The following is a 16,150-nucleotide window of genomic DNA, read 5'->3' on the forward strand; positions in this document are numbered from 1 at the left end:
AGAGGCAAGAGTGGAGGCTGAGCGCACGCAAAGGAGGACAACATGATCATTGTATTTGTGTTGAGGCGATTTGGCTTGCGTTGTGAAGCAATACGCTGTTCCTTGACTCTTGGTTGAGTCGGTGAGGATGATCAGAGCAAACTAAGCTGTTGCACTGGGGCTCTGAGCCTTGGTGTTGAGTGCCGCTCATGGAGTGCCTGGATTACATTTGTCCTGCGACGAGAGAAGTGACGTCGCCATTTGCGCGTGTCTGCACGTCCGAATCGAAGCGCCTCCATTCCAAGTTCCACAAAGACCATTTCTGGGCCAAGCTAAGTACATGAATAGTTGAAAAGAACGGTTTTCTTTTTATTTTGTTTTCCCTTTGTCTGTATTTAAGTCTGTGTGAGAGGCGCCTCAATTGTCGGATTTATTTAATTTATTATTATAATTATTATCATCTTTTGAATTATTATCCTTTGTAAATATTTGTTTATGTTTATTAAATGTGTTCATTTTAAGAAACTATTTATGCATTTGCAGTGGGGTTTGAGGATAAACCCCCTGTGCATCCGTTTCATTCCCCGTGCTCCGCCCATCCGCCATTGCGCCCCATGCCTTTCGAGCACGTGTTGAAATCTCCGAGGATCAACGTGTCCGCCCGTATTAAAAAGGAACCACTTAGTCGTCTGGGGGCTGGCGGTGTTGGCCGCCTGTCACCACAATTTGGGTCGTGGGGGGAGGGGGTGGTTAACCTGGCCAGCCACAGCCATGTCGGTGAGTGTTACTACTTCCATGTTTTCAGTGATTGGTATCTCAGTTGCAGAAGATTTGTGGGACCATTACCCAAAAGCAAAGATTTTATTTCATTTTATTTTTGGGGGGCAGATGTGCCAGTGGATTATTTTACACACTGATGTGTTGTGTGTACAGCTGTTCTGAGAGATGCATGCGTGCGCGTTCGGTCATTAAACATAACATATCATTCTCTTTGCTCACCCACCTCCACACCTCACCTTTTTCTTTTTTTTGGTCCACTCCCCACCCCCACCCCTCCACACTCCCTCTCTCTCCTCTCCTTGCTCCTCCCTCTTAATAAAATGCAGCACTCTCCTCCCACAACTTTCTTTCTCTCTTTCTTTCTCTCCCACCCCCCCCATCTTTCTCTCCCCTCCCTCCCTCCCTTACGTTCTCTCCCCTCCCCTCCCTCCCTTCCGTCATTTCCCCTCCCCTCCCTCCCTTCCGTCCTCTCCCCTCCCCTCCCTTCCTTCCTCTCCCTCCCCTCCCTCCCTTCCTTCCGTCCTCTCCCATCCCCTCCCTTCCTTCCGTCCTCTCCCCTCCCCTCCCTTCCTTCCGTCCTCTCCCCTCCCTCCCTTCCTTCCGTCCTCTCCCCTCCCCTCCCTTCCTTCCGTCCTCTCCCCTCCCCTCCCTTCCTTCTGTCCTCAGCCCTCCCCTCCCTTCATTCCGTCCTCTCCCCTCCCCCCCTTCCTATTTTCTCTCCTTCTATCTCTCCCACCCCTCATAACATCCCCATCAGCAAACAATGGGTTGTATTTGCCAGTGTGCATGCGTGTGTGTACATAATTGCAACTTGCATTTCAAAGTAGCTATCATATTAAGTTATGTTTTTTACTTGGCAATGTGTTTCCTCATTGTAAACTTTTCACCCATTTGTATTTTATCTGCTTTTATGTTCTTGTTCAATGACGCACATTTCTGGTCCTTCAACACAGGACTGTGCGTGAAAGCGCCGATGCACTCGGAAAAGGCCTCGGTGAGAACGAACCTCCGGCAAGTCCACTCGGACCCTCGCTCTTCCCTTTGACCTGGCTGCCCATGGGGCCCTGCCAAGACTTCCTGCAGGTCGCTGTCGGCACTGCTGATCGTGCATTCCGCACTGTTTACTCGCTCTTCCACAAGACCATGCCCGAGACCAAAGCTGTAATTGTGGACATTTTCCGCATACAAAACCCCTTTCTCTGGGAGAAATATACAAGGTTTGTTGTTTACTCCACCTTCATCAAAAAATATATATTTAAATGCCGTCCACCTTGCAGTCGTTATACAAAAGGAGGAGAGGAAACAACGTTGAAGGACTTCTCACGAAGAGAGGAATTGACCGATGTGATGACATTTCAAATTTGACCTGGACTTTTGTCTATCCTTAACTAGGCCTGCACGTATATTACGAAAGTGCAGAGTGGAAGCCATTGGTATGAACTTATTTAGGGTGCTTACATAGGCAGTGCGTAACATCTTTCAGTTTATGGTTCATCCTGTACACTTTCATGTCGATCTTTAGATCATTAGCACCACTTGAATATTTGAGAGGGAAGCATCACAATTCTGTGCAGTGACTCATCTTTAAATTTCAACTGGATTCACGCTTGTATTGCCCTCAAGCTTCAGAAATATCTGCCATTGCTCCCTGTTTGGCGGCCATCTTGATTTTCAGAGCGTGTGCTGAAGTCGGTGATGTGTGTGGTTATGGCAGTTGGTAACGTACACTTCAGACAAATTCCCTCAAAAATTATTGATCTCCATGCATTGCTCTGCCTTTTTAAAAACCTTTGTTTTTTGTCTTTGCATGCGTTATCGTACCTTTTATTTTATTTTATTTTTTTAAAATTACTCTAATAAATAATATGACTGCTAAACAAGGAACTTTGACGCATGAGGAATCCACGAGGCCAATCAAAACCTGCACGATGATTGCCAACCAATGGTTGTTTGTCTCAAATAATTTCAAAGATGCTTGGCACTACAAAACTTCAATATAGACATAACCAGACACATTTGAAGGACATTACCATAAAGCAGACTAAAAGAAAACCATAAAGCTTTTCGTTGTGCTCTGTTCAGGTGAAATTTACTCAAAGTGAATGACGTAAGGAAGAAATTCACTTTGTGCATTTGAGCATCAAGCAAGGAAGCAGCACACACCATTTTTTGGCTTTGGCATGATTCGACTGAGGTTCGAACTGCCGACCGTTTGCTGTTTTTGGTCTCTAAAATCAAATGGCTAAAACGAAAAACATTTATCTGTCCGGTTTCTTCCCAAAATCTTTGTTCCTTTGACATTTCTTTCTCTATATTCCTCTTTTGTTATCGATCTGTCGAAGGAGAAGTGAATTCTTGCAGAATTATTTTTCTGTGAGGCTCACTTGGCTGCGCCTGGATGGGATTGAAGGTTGTGGAGTAGCAGCTGAAACCCAAATCCTATCCAGGTCCCTCCTGATGACTCCATCTTTGCTCGTTACATCTTCGGGTGCCTTCTTGGTCTTCCGTTTCATTCGCTAAAAACCATAATCAAGCTGGAATGACTTTTTCATTTTTCAATCTGCAATTTTCTTAATCACCAGACTATCAATTGGCAAACCATTCTTTGATACCGATGTACCTTACTCTGTTTCGGAGCATCTGTGCTGCCGAAGCAGTTTCTTGACGAGTGTTATACTGAGTGGTTTGCCATTGCTTTCCCAGCAGGAGTTCGGCAGTGCAGGACTTTAATTTGTTCATGGTGCCGTCATAGCTCGCTTACTCTTCACAAAGAGCATATGTGGGGTCTAATAACTAATGCCACAGATGGGATGCCCAGTTTAACATCCATCCGAGGGAGGGACGGCACACACATTGATGAATGTGCCTGTGAAACACCAGGATGACAGTTTCTAGCTTGGCTGGGATTCAAACCCAGGATCGACAACTTTAAGGAGAGTGTGCGTACTTCTAGGCCATCCTGCCAGCCATAACATTGACATTATTCTCATCCTTCATCTTGTATTAAGCTCAAGGGCAGTTTGTCGACGTCTTATAACTTCTGATATTTGTATTCCTGATTATTGGTTTGACTTTACATAAAAAAGGACCACTCCCCTTCCTGACCCCCTCCACCCATGCCCCCCTTACTGACACCCCCACACCTCACACCCACCCATGCCCCCCCCCTCTTCTTTGTTCACTCGATTTTTCTCTTGACCCTCTTGCTGACTTTACTCCAACTATCATAATTTCATTTTTCTTGCAATTCATAAAAGACTTCTTTCATGTGTCAGAATAAATGTTTAGCAAGATTCGGTTTTCCAGCAATCCTCCCGTGTCATCATTCCCACCGTACGATTTGTTTTTGTTCTGCTTTCAGAAAGGCTAAATCACTGAGGGGAAGTTGGGTACATTGTGCTGTGGTGCTAAAAAGTGAGGAATAAATTTTCCACAAAGATGCAAACAATCTGCTCCCTTGTTCCCCAAACAGGAAGAAGGAGTACATGGGTCGAAGGCTTTCTTTGGCCGAGCGTCTCACCAATGAGAGGCATCTTTTTCATGGTACATCGCCGGAGGCTGCGCTGGCCATCTGCAAGCACAATTTCGACCCCCGTGTGTCGGGGAAGCACGCCACTGCCTATGGTCAGGGAAGCTACTTTGCTCGTCGCTCCAATTACTCGCATGGATACGCGCGGCCTGATGCCGCCTCCGGACTCCGCTGTATGTTCTTGGCTAAAGTGCTGGTCGGACGGCACGCGCAGGGCCGACCGGCATTCCGTCGTCCACCACCCTTTGATCCCTGCGACCCAGCCAGCGACCTATTTGACTCGTGCGTGGACAGTACTCCCGACCCACAGATTTTTGTGGTATTTGACGGGGATCAATGCTACCCTTATTTCCTTATACGCTACCGCCTCCTTGACAATACGCTTGTAGTATGACTCTCTCTTACCCTTGAAATCCAAACTTGAGTATCATTTGAGCTGGACCTCTAACATCGTTTGTGAAACATCACACTGTCCTTTTGTCGTGGGCCTCACGCATTATGTGTGCGAAACCTTTCTCATCTTTACCCTCTCCATCTGTCTTTGTGGGGAAGGTGGGAGGGTTGATTTTTGTTGTTGTTCCCGATGTCTTTTGCGATAGACCTAGTTTTCTCTTCCTCCACAACAATGGGATTTCACTCGTCTGTTCAAGAGGACACTTGTGTGCATGTGTGCGGATGTGTGATGATGATTGGAATGTGAGCCTCACTTCATGGCTCGGCACAGTGTTAGTTTCATGAGCAACAGTTTTTTCCCCCGCGTGTTAGCGGTTTGGTAGGCCAAATTGCATTCCTCAGCCTCCACTATGCGCGTGGAGCATCGGTTGCTTGTTGCCTTTCCTTGGTGTGACCTCACTCCCTTTTGAGCCAGGAGATTGAGTGGGGCTGTGGAAGGGAAGGGTGGGGGTGGGGGGGGCTGGGAAGGGGGTTGGTTTCTCTTTGTGGCCAACAGTTTGGTAATCCTTATCTTTATGCACTGAATGAGTGTGTGGGTTTTTTGTTTTTTGTTAACGAAACCCACTGTTGTGGTGATGAATTTTGTGAACTACACTTTGACATGAGAATCGAGACAAACTTTCTTCACCAAGTTATTAATTTGGTTGGTTAACGACTTAAGCAAGCGTACATTATACATCTCATCATTTTTATGCTTCCACCCTTTTAAAAGTACTAATGACGAGTGTTTTTAGAATGACGCTGTAGACGAGTACTTGCTGGTGCTTTGTCCCTGATGGCTTGAGTTCCGTCGTCTGGAAGTTCACCCTTTTGGGAGGAAAAAAGAGATAGAATCCAAGGTTCATGTGCAAACGAGGTGATTGTTGGACTTCTCTGTGACTTAATCGATCCAAATTGTACAAATTGAACCGTGCAATGTCTTCCAACATTCGGTGTGCAAATCGTTAGTTCTACCCATTTGTTTGGCGTGCATGTGTTTTCATCACCTCCTCGTTATTGGATGAACCTGGTATGCATTTGAATTGCTATTGGACCATCAATTCCTCATCTCTATGCTCCTCCATAAAGTAGAAAATGAAGTTTTAAATTAGCACTACAAGCACATGCAGGCAGGGTGTTCGATTGAAGGCTCGCAATTTGGCTTCGTCGACACGAGGTCGTAAGGTTCCTTTCTCTATGGCTTTGGGGTGAGGAAGGAAGTGCGATTTGATATCCAAGGAAAGGTTTGAACTTCCTTCCGGCATATTTACTTGAAAACCCACACACCTGCTACGAGGATTGCCAGTGTAACATTCCAAACTGAACCTGATGACTTTTGCTCTCACTTCCAAGTCCCAGTCCTTGATGTCCACGCTTTGCCTCTAGAACATTGCTCCAGGCAAGGCCTCGAGAGAAATGTGAACTCTTTACCCAAGGTGTTCCTCAGCACGTGCATCGCACGTTGAAACGCCCTGCTCTTGGCAACGCGAACATTGAGGCTGAACGAACCGTGGCAGAAAGATACGCGGTCGCGTTAACCCCTTGATATCCATCCGTTACTCTTTCACTAACACCGAATGGCTGCTGCGGAGATCGGTCTTTAACTCGTACAAGTTGTTCTTGGCTAGATATGGGTATTGTCCTTTTATTTTTCCATGTATTTAAGGATTTTATTTTGGTCCTTCCCCTGTATGGTGGATGTCTCTTGCCGTGCTGAGGCATTTTTTTAATTATTATTTTTTTTATTGTGAATGGTGTGTGCGATTTCTGGGAAGCTGCTGCTTTCACCACAAGGCTGCTCATTATTACGTCATTGCCCCATGAAGAAATGTCATGCTGGGAGGAGTGTGGGGGGGGGGACAAAAAACACCAACAACATTTACGAAACCATACCTCTGTGTTCTGAATATATAAATATATATGTATAAACACGTTTTAATTATGAGCCATGTACATAGTCTGATCTTTTGCCGTTTTGCACATTGCAAGAATAAAAGTTTGTTTGGACAGTCAGTTTTACATGCACCATTCTTCGTGTTGTTTGGCAATGCACTCACTGTACTGCCTGACATGCAATGATGCTTGCTTGCACTGTCCCTTGTGTTCCCATTATGATTTACCATGCTCTGGTGCAGAGCATTGGTGCTGCCAAAGCAGTTTCTTAGCTCGGGTTATACTGGGTGGTTTGACATTGCCTTCCTTGCAGTGGATGGGGCAGGGATTGGGAATTTGTTGAGTGTACCGGCGATAGCGCGCCTACTCTTCACAAAGGACACCGTGGGATATTTTACGTCCACTAACTAATGTCAGCAAATGGGACTGCCAGCTTAACATCCATCCATGGGATGGCACACACATCAATGAATCACCCTGCCTGTGAAACACCGAGATGGCAGCTTATAGCTGGGTCAGGATTCGAACTTGGGCGAGACGGCTTAGAGGCGAGTGTGTGTGTGTGTGTGTGTGTGTGTGTGTGTGTGTGTGTGTGTGTGTGTGTGTGTGTGTGTGTGTGTGTGTGTGTGTGTGTGTGTGTGTGTGTGTGTGTGTGTGTGTGTGTGTGTGTGTCTCGGCCATACTGGCAGCGTAGGGTGGTCGTAAAGATTGCGGTAAAGCTGGGTATGGAACAAAGCATAAGGTGACTATGGGCAGCCCTTTTAAGCACTGGGCTGGCGCTTCCCCAAGATTGTCCATTTTTAACAGCACACCCAGCTGAGCCACTGTTCTGCGGTGACAGAGTGTCAAGATTACCGACAGCATTTCACTTGGTGCAAAAGAAGGCTATGGAACTGATTTTTTTATTTTTATTTTTTTTTTATACCTTGGTCGAGGCTCGTATGAGAGCTAACACACAACTCACAGCAAGGAGGCATGAGACAAGAGGGGCGGGAGTGGAAGGGACAAAACAGTGGGGAACAGACACATTAGGTGAACTGTGGAAGGGAGAGGGATGGGGATGGGACGGGGAACATGGCGAAGAGAAGATGGACATTTCAGGGACTTTCAGGAAGGAAAGCAGGAGAAATGAAGGAAGTGGGCTTGGGTGGATTATCGGGGGTAAAAAAGATCGAGGATTTTAATGGGGGAAGATAAGAGGTGGTGGTGAACAGCTGTTTTGAAAGCCTGGAGGGAAGAATGGGAAAGAATAGAGTGAGGAAGTTTATTCCAAAGGCGGGAAAAAAGAGGAATGAAAGAGTGAAGATGAGCAGTGATTCGTGATTTTGGTAGTTTTACCAGAAGGGGGTTGTTGGCGGACCTTGAGCGCCCTGTGGAAATGTGGTGGGGACAAATCGCAGAGAGAGCAGGGGGGCAAGGCTGGAGAGGAGTCGGTAGAAGACAGAAAGACCACCGACCAACCTGCGGTGATTGAGTGAGAGGCCCAAAGACTCAGCTTCATTGCGGGAGATGCCGATGATCTTAAATGCCCATGTTTCGACAGCGTGAAGCCGAGAAAGGTGGGAGGCAGGAGCACCAGCCCAGAGGGGAGAGCAGTACTCCTTCAGGCTACGGAAAAAAGCTTTGTAAGTGGTCAGGAGCTCAAGAGGGCCGAGGAAGGACTTAGCACGACGGAGGATTCCCAGTCGGCGACTGGCTTTTGAGGCGAGGTTGGAAATGTGACTTTCCCAGGAAAGGTCATGGCAGATAGTGAGACCTAGAAGCTTGAAAGAAAAGACTTCTTCCAGAGGATTGTTGAGAAAGTGGATGGGGAGGTTTTGTAAATGGTCCTTTCGAAGAGACATAGTGAGAGTGTGAGATTTGTCTGGATTGAAAGACATGTTCCACGTGTTGGACCAGTTTGTGATTTTATCCAGATCTGCAGTGAGCGAAGAAGCTGCTGCTTGCCGGTCTGAGGGATGACAGATGGTACGGCAGAGGGTGGAGTCGTCGGCAAAGAGAAATAGAGGATTTTCCAGAGAGTCCGAGAGATCATTGATGAAAACCAGAAAAAGAACAAGGCCCAGAACGCTACCTTGAGGAACTCCAGCCTGCACAGGAAGAGGGGATGAGAAGAACTCCATTTAGGGCCACACGTTGACTGCGACAGGAGAGGAAGTCTGCGAGCCATGAGTGGAGATGGCCTTGAATACCATGGGAAGAGAGTTTGGTGAGTAGGGCAGGGTGCCAGACTGTGTCAAAAGCACGTGATATGTCCAGGGATACGGCTCGGATTTCCTGTCTGGCATTGAGGACCTCCATCCATTGATGGGAGAGCAGAAGCAGCATATCCAGGGTAGAGTGACCTTGTCTGAAACCAAATTGATGATTGGAAATCAAGCCATTGGAGAAGAGGAAGGATTTCATATCTGAGGCGATGATGGATTCCATCACCTTGCTGATGATTGGGAGAAGGCTGATTGGTCTGTAGTTACAGGGATCTGTTTTTGCACCTTTTTTATGCAGGGCAGTGATGTGAGCAGATTTCCAAGCAGATGGCAGATGACCTTGGGCAAATGAGAGGGTGAATAGAACAGAGAGAGGGTGAGCAAGAGCAGAAGAGCAGGCTTTGAGGACACGTGGGCTGATGCCGTCTGGACCGGTTGATGAAGTCGAATGCTGTAGGTTTCCTCTGCTGGGTAGTGTATTTCACAGCAAAGACTCAAGAATGAGTACCACGGAGCTTTTGCAAGACCTGGGAAATAGTTGTGGAAAAGCACAGATCAGGGGATGGGTATGAAAATATTTCAAAGACCTTGACTATCACTTGGAGCACAGTCAAGACACAAGAAGTGGAAGGTGTATGGTGCCAACAAGACCCTGCCGAGATCAGGTGGTCCCTCAAAATTGGATGACCAAACAAGGAGGAGACTGAGCAAAGAGGCCAATGGCAACTTCGAAAGAGCTACTTGCCTTTATGGCAAAGACTGGTCACTGTGTGCATGTGACAACAATATCCCAAGCACTCCACAAGTCTGGCCTGTATGGTCGGGTGGCAAGAAGGAAGCCATTACTCCAAAAAGCCCACCTTGAGTCCCATTTGATGAATGCAAAAAACCACTCCGGAGATTCTGAAGCCATGTGGCAAAAAGTTTTGTGCTCTGATGAAACCAACATGGCACATTTTGTCCTAAATGCAAAACGTTACGTTTGGTGCAAACCCCACACAGCACATCAACCAAAGAACACCATCCCTACTGTGAAGCATGGTGGTGGCAGCATCATGTTGTGGGGATGTTTCTCATCAGCAGGGACTGGGGCACTTGTCAGGATAGAAGGGAAAATGGATGGAGCAAAATACAGAAAAATCCAAGAGTAAAACCTGCTGCCCTCTGCAAGAAAGCTGAAATTGGGACGGAAGTTCACCTTTCAGTATGACAACAACCTGAAGCACACAGCCAAAGCTACGTACACTGGAGTGGCTAAGGAACAAAAAGATAAATGTCCTCGAGTGGCCGAGTCAGAGCCCCGACATAAATCCAGTCGAACATCGATGGCACGACTTGAAGATTGTTGTCCATCCACGCTCCCCATGCAACTTGACTGAGCTTGAACAGTTTTGTTCAGAAGAATGGGCAAATATTTCCCAATCAAGTTGTGTAAAACCATGATATTCTCGTTTCGTATTTTTTATTAATTTTCTGAAATTTGTAGAATTTGTATTTTACTTGGAAGTTGTGGGTACGATGTGTAAACAAAGGTGTAAAAAGTTTGATTTAATTCCAGGCTATAAGGCAACAAAAGGTAAAAATTTTGAAAGGTTTGTGTCGGCACTGTGTATCTATATATGCATATGTATGTATATATGTATGTATATATATATATATATATATATATATATATATATATATATATATATATATATATATATATATATATATATATATATATATATATATATATATATATATATATATATATATATATATATATATATATATATATATATATATATATATATATAAAAAAAGGGTGTTTCATTTTTTTCTGAAGTGCAATAATTTTATCAGCACAGGTTTGCCTTTGAACCTTTCCTATAAAAAGTGCTTCATGCAAAATCTTAGCGAAGTGGGACCGTGTTAACAGGTCGCACACTTTTGAATGGTATGTTGACGTTTTTAGCAGCGTCTCGCGTAGCGAACGCTGCTCATAGAGAGCTCGGCGTTGTTCATCTTCTTCTTGTTCTTCTTTTTTTGAAGACAAAACCTTAATCTCTTGGCCTCAGCTCTTGTATAGACAAGATCCGGATCTCCTTAAATACTGAGCACATGTACGGTGCCTTTTGAGAGCGTCTATCATGAACTTTTAAATATTGTTTCGAATTTGGAATTCAATTGCACACAACATACAGGTTCCCTTAGTCAGCTATGTCGATAATTGCATATCGATATGTCGATAGCAGATACCGTTCTTCAGCTGCTGGACACGTATCAGATTGCTGACAAGATCATCGGTCTCTCATTTGATACGACTGCGTCCAACAGTGGCATGATTAGCGGAACCTGCACCATAATTGAACAGTCCCTTGGAAGACCTCTTCTTTGGCTGGCATGCCGACATCACATTCACGAGGTGGTACTGAAGAACACCTATGAACTCCTCTTCGGCTCTCCCCCAGGTCCCGACATTCCTCTCTTCAAACGATTCCGAGGAAAATGGGACGTCTTGGACAAGACATCTGCCGGTACCCTCAGCGACGAACAACCCCTGGATGAGTGGAGCGAATCACAAAGGCTGAAGATGATAGACTTCCTCAGGAGAGTCATCCATGATGCAGTCCACCCAAGAGAGGACTATCTCGAACTCCTTCAGCTCTCTCTTCTCGACCTCAGAGGATGGAGCGGAGATCTGCCTCGATTTAGGGCCCCTGGAGTCTACCATCAGGCGAAATGGATGGCAAAGGCTATTTATATTCCTGAAGATTGCCCTGTTTTTGCAACAACTGGAGCTGACGAGTTCGGAAAAACGCGGAGTCTGATGACTGGCCCGTTTCGTCAGTCTCATTTACGTCAGATTCTGGCATGAGGCAGCTGTCCCAAACTGTGCACCGAAGAATGACCTGGAGTTCTTGGCGATTCTCCAGGTGTTTGTGGATAGAGAACTCCGGTCAACGGCAGAGAAGGCCCTCCAAAGGCACCTCTGGTACCTCTCAGAGCAAGGAGTGGCCCTAGCCTTCTTCGACGAACGAGTGTCTCACGATGACCGGGCGGCCATGGTCAAGAACCTAAGCCGTCCAGCAACCTCGAAAGCACTCAAGAGACTTGAAAAGAAGAACTTCACTCTCCCTGACGGTCTTTCCAAATTGGTAACAGGGCGAACACTAGAGGCCATTGGGATCTTTGCTGGGAGGATGGTCACTACCCATAACGTGGAAGATGTTTTGCAACATCCACGAACTCGAGCCACCGTCCGAGGCCTGCAGGTCACCAATGATGCAGCAGAGAGAGGAGTGGCACTGATACAAAAACTCCAAGCCCGAACCGAAGACGAGTAGCAGAAGCAGTTCCTCCTCAAAGTTGTTCATCATGACCGCAAGACCGTCAAGAGAACAAAGGCTGGAGTGACTGCTAAGTTCCCTCCTGCTCCTTGAGCCCAACGATTTGATTGCCCTGCTCCACTTGCATAATTGTTCTACATTTTTTTTGTTAATTTTCAGTTCAATAAACGTTCGTTGCAATTTTTTGTCTTCTCCTCCATTTGATTTTTTTTGAAGTTTCACTTGAAATGTGGAATCTTGTCCAACTGTGGGACCAGTAAATATTGACGAATGAAACCAAATAATTATGGGTTATAAGAAACAAGGGGACACCCCTTCTGACAATTTTCAACAAATTTCATTTTTTTTACCACCATGAGTGAAACACCCTAATATATATATATATATATATATATATATATATATATATATATATATATATATATATATATATATATATATATATATATATATATATATATATATATATATATATATAATATTGTTGCGGATTCGCGCCCGCCGGCGTGCGAGCGGCCACGTAACTCGAATCGCGGCACGTCGCCCACTGGACGGACAATCCCGTCGTGACCCTCTCGGACTAACGCCGGGAACTAGTCACGGGTGGACCTTTCGGTCTCACCATGATCGTGCCAATCGGCCCCCCGCGTGGGATAGGGTTGCTCGCCAAATTCGACCTACCTAAGTACCCACACGGAGGGTAGACCGGGCGATCGCACCTCGCCGCAGGTCGACTTCGGACACGGGCCACTTTAAGCGACCCGTTCCGTACTATCGGGATAACCGAGCGGTGTTATCGTCGGCCTCGACGGTTCGATTAATTATCGGGCGTTTTAGCCCACGACCAACCCTTTACGTGAAGTAAGATGGAGATTCAATAGAGGAAAAGACGAAGCGAAACGGGAAAACAGTTCAACACAAAGCACATTTATTTCGCGATGAACGGAAAGCACACATATACAATTACACCAAAAGCAAATGTAATAAAAGAAGAAACACAATATTACACAAAAAGCAAATATAAAAGAAGAAGACAATGCAGAGCTATCCGACTACCGAGCACACGGCAACACTTATACAGTTTTACTTCACAGACGGCGCCGACAACACATATACCCAAAGCAAAAGAAAAGGACCACCCTCAAGGATGAGGGGGGTAGGCAGGCTTGGGGCCGAGACCGCGTCGGGCCTACCCGTCTGGTGATGAGACGCAAAGTGGCGGTGGCGCCCCAACTCCGCGGGCCTCGCGGACAGTGTCTGGTAGGGGGTGGGAAAGGGGCCCCCTTCTCGCACTATCTCAGCGCGGGGGGAAACAGGAGGGGGTTGTTGATGCTCGGGGGAAGGAGGATATCTCCCTGTCTCGGGTCCCGCGACGAGCGTCTCCACCACGACCTCGGTCGCGCCGCCGGCCTCTCCCTCCGCAGCTCCCCGACTCCGACACGAGCACCCCCTCGACCGCCTTCGCCGCCGCCACCTCCCCACAGCTCCGTCCAACCGCCCTCTCCTCTCTTGACTCGTCCCAACTCTTCACTGGCTCCGCGAACTCCCAACTTCCTTGACTCGTTCCAACTCCACTGACAACTCTCTTGACTGACGAACGCGGTCGTTTATATCCCCCGTGGCCTCGCTCCTTCACCTTCGACCCTTTACCTCCGACCTTTCACCTCTAACTGGCTCCCCATTGGACCGAGGAAAAGTGGGCGTGAATGATTTTTGATCCATGAATTTGCATATAGCGACCACACTCCAACGCCCCTGGAGGCGGGGCCAAATCGCCCCACGCTCACCGATAGGACGGAACAGAAGTGGGCGTGAGTCGTTTTTGATCCGTTTTCTTCGGAAAGGCTGTGATGTTTCTGCACACGCTGCTCGGTGCGCGCCCTGCACGAGTCCAGTATCGGTGCCCACAAGTGGCGCGAGAATGGTGGTGATGCGATGGTGGCGAGTTGTGACGGTAAAGGTCGTGGCTGTTGTTGTGAAGCGGCGTTGTGGTTGGTGGTTGTTGTGTGATGGCTGTTGAGACGTGGTTGGTGGTGGTAGTAATGGCGGCTGGTCCAAAATAAAGATAGTAAAAGAAAAACGGCTATCCTGAAGGGTCGCAGTCCGAGTGAATGACATTTATTCCCTCTAAACAACGGGTTTGGGCCTAACTACACATATACTTAGAGATATCTCACCTAAGGGACCTGAATGGTGGTTTGCGGATTTCGTCAACCACAACAATATATACAGCTCTGGAAAAAATTTAGAGACCACTGCAAAATGATCTGTTTTTCTTTTTTTACTATTTATAGGTATGTGTTTGAGTAAAATGAACATTTTTGTTTTATTCTATAAACTACTGACAACATTTCTCCCAAATTCTGAATAAAAATATTGTCACTTAGAGCATTTATTTGCAGAAAATGACAACTGGTCAAAATAACAACAAAGATTCAGTGTTTTCAGACCTCAAATAATACAAACAAAACAAGTTCATATTCATTTTTAAACAACACAATACTAATGTTTTAACTTAGCAAGAGTTCAGAAATCAATATTTTGTGGAATAACCCTGATTTTCAACCACAGCTTCCATGTGTCTTGGCATGCTCTCCGCCAGTCTTTCACATTGCTGCTGGGTGACTGTATGCCAACCCTGGCACAAAAATTCAAGTAGCTTGGCTTTGTTTGATGGCTTGTGACCATCCATCTTCCTCTTGATCACATTCCAGAGGTTTTCAATGGGGTTCAGGTCTGGAGATTGGGCTGGCCATGACAGGGTCTCGATCTGATGGTCCTCCATCCACACCTTGATTGACCTGGCTGTGTGGCATGGAGCATTGGCCTGCTGGAAAAACCAATCCTCAGAGTTGGGGAACATTGTCAGAGCAGAAGGAAGCAAGTGTTCTTCCAGGACAACCTTGCACGTGGCTTGATTCATGAGTCCTTCACAAAGACAAATCTGCCCGATTCCAGCCTTGCTGAAGCACCACCAGATCATCACCGATCCTCCACCAAATTTCACAGTGGGTGTGAGACACTGTGGCTTGTAGGCCTCTCCAGGTCTCCGTCGAACCATTAGACGATCAGGTGTTGGGCAAAGCTGAAAATTGGACTCATCAGAGAAGATGACCTTACTCCAGTCCTCTACGGTCCAATCCTTATGGTCTTTTGCAAACCTCAGCCTGGCTTTTCTTTGCCTCTCATTGATGAAGGGCTTTTTTCTTGCTTTGCACGACTTCAGCCCTGCCCCTAGGAGCCTGTTTTGAACCGTCCTCGCCGTGCACTTCACCCCAGCTGCCGTTTGCCATCTTTTTGTTGGTCACTTGATGTCATCCGACTGTTGTTGAGTGACATTCGAATGAGTTGGCGGTCATCCCGGTCAGTGGAAAGTCGTTTTCACCCTCTGCCAGTCTGTAGCTTTGTTGTCCCCAATGTCTGCTGCTTGACCTTGTTCTTATGAACCGCCGTCTTTGAAATTTTAAGGATGGAAGCAACGTGACGCTCACTGTATCCCTCTGCCAGTAAAGCCAGAATTGAACCCTTCTTTTCCTCACTCAAAACTTTTCTTTTCAACGCTTTTGGCATGGTCAATCGTTATTTTTTTGATTCCAACTACTTTTGAGGAACTACGAGCACTGAGAGCAGAGTTTTGTTGGGTTTTTGCTGTCACGGGGGTTGAGCAGGTCGTCGAGGTGGCGAACGTGTCTCTGTTGGCCCTCTACAAGGAAGGAAAGAGCGACCCTGATCCCCCTCCGTGGACCCCGGCCATTCACCACCCGAGCTCCGCCACAAACCTCGAGTCCCACATGTGCGACTTATAGTCTGTCTGCCAAATGAGGTGACCTCAAAGTCTCTGATAAAGTTTTTTTTTCTCTGTGGATTAATGTAGTATAGGGTCGAAGTTAACATCCTAGGGTGGGTGTGAAACTCTCACCCCTGGGCATTTTCAGAAATCCAAGATGGCGGCCAAAATGGCTTCCGCTTTTAGAAATACTACAATGGTACCCCCAAATTAT

The 16,150-nt window shown here is 46.5% G+C and overlaps 1 protein-coding gene and 1 long non-coding RNA gene across 6 annotated transcripts in view; one reads left to right on the forward strand and one right to left on the reverse strand.

The window, feature by feature from the left end:
- Positions 1–6,733, forward strand: part of LOC147028750 (protein mono-ADP-ribosyltransferase TIPARP-like) — a 56,795-nt gene extending 50,062 nt beyond the window's left edge. For all 5 annotated transcript variants that reach the window (XM_085879439.1, XM_085879437.1, XM_085879438.1 and 2 more), the window contains exons 6-7: positions 1,713–1,976; positions 4,232–6,733. In XM_085879439.1, the coding sequence (XP_085735565.1) occupies positions 1,713–1,976; positions 4,232–4,682 (715 nt within the window). In that variant the 3' untranslated portion in view covers positions 4,683–6,733. The remainder of the gene's footprint in view (positions 1–1,712; positions 1,977–4,231) is intronic.
- LOC147028751 (uncharacterized) overlaps positions 1–16,150 on the reverse strand; it is a 55,930-nt gene that overhangs the window by 29,251 nt on the left and 10,529 nt on the right. The gene's annotated exons all lie outside the window — the stretch shown is intronic.

Source organism: Eptatretus burgeri, chromosome 4 (genome assembly GCF_056783735.1).
Source record: "Eptatretus burgeri isolate ZD-2024b chromosome 4, Ebu_testis_v1, whole genome shotgun sequence".
In the NCBI taxonomy this organism is placed as follows: Eukaryota; Metazoa; Chordata; class Myxini; order Myxiniformes; family Myxinidae; genus Eptatretus; species Eptatretus burgeri.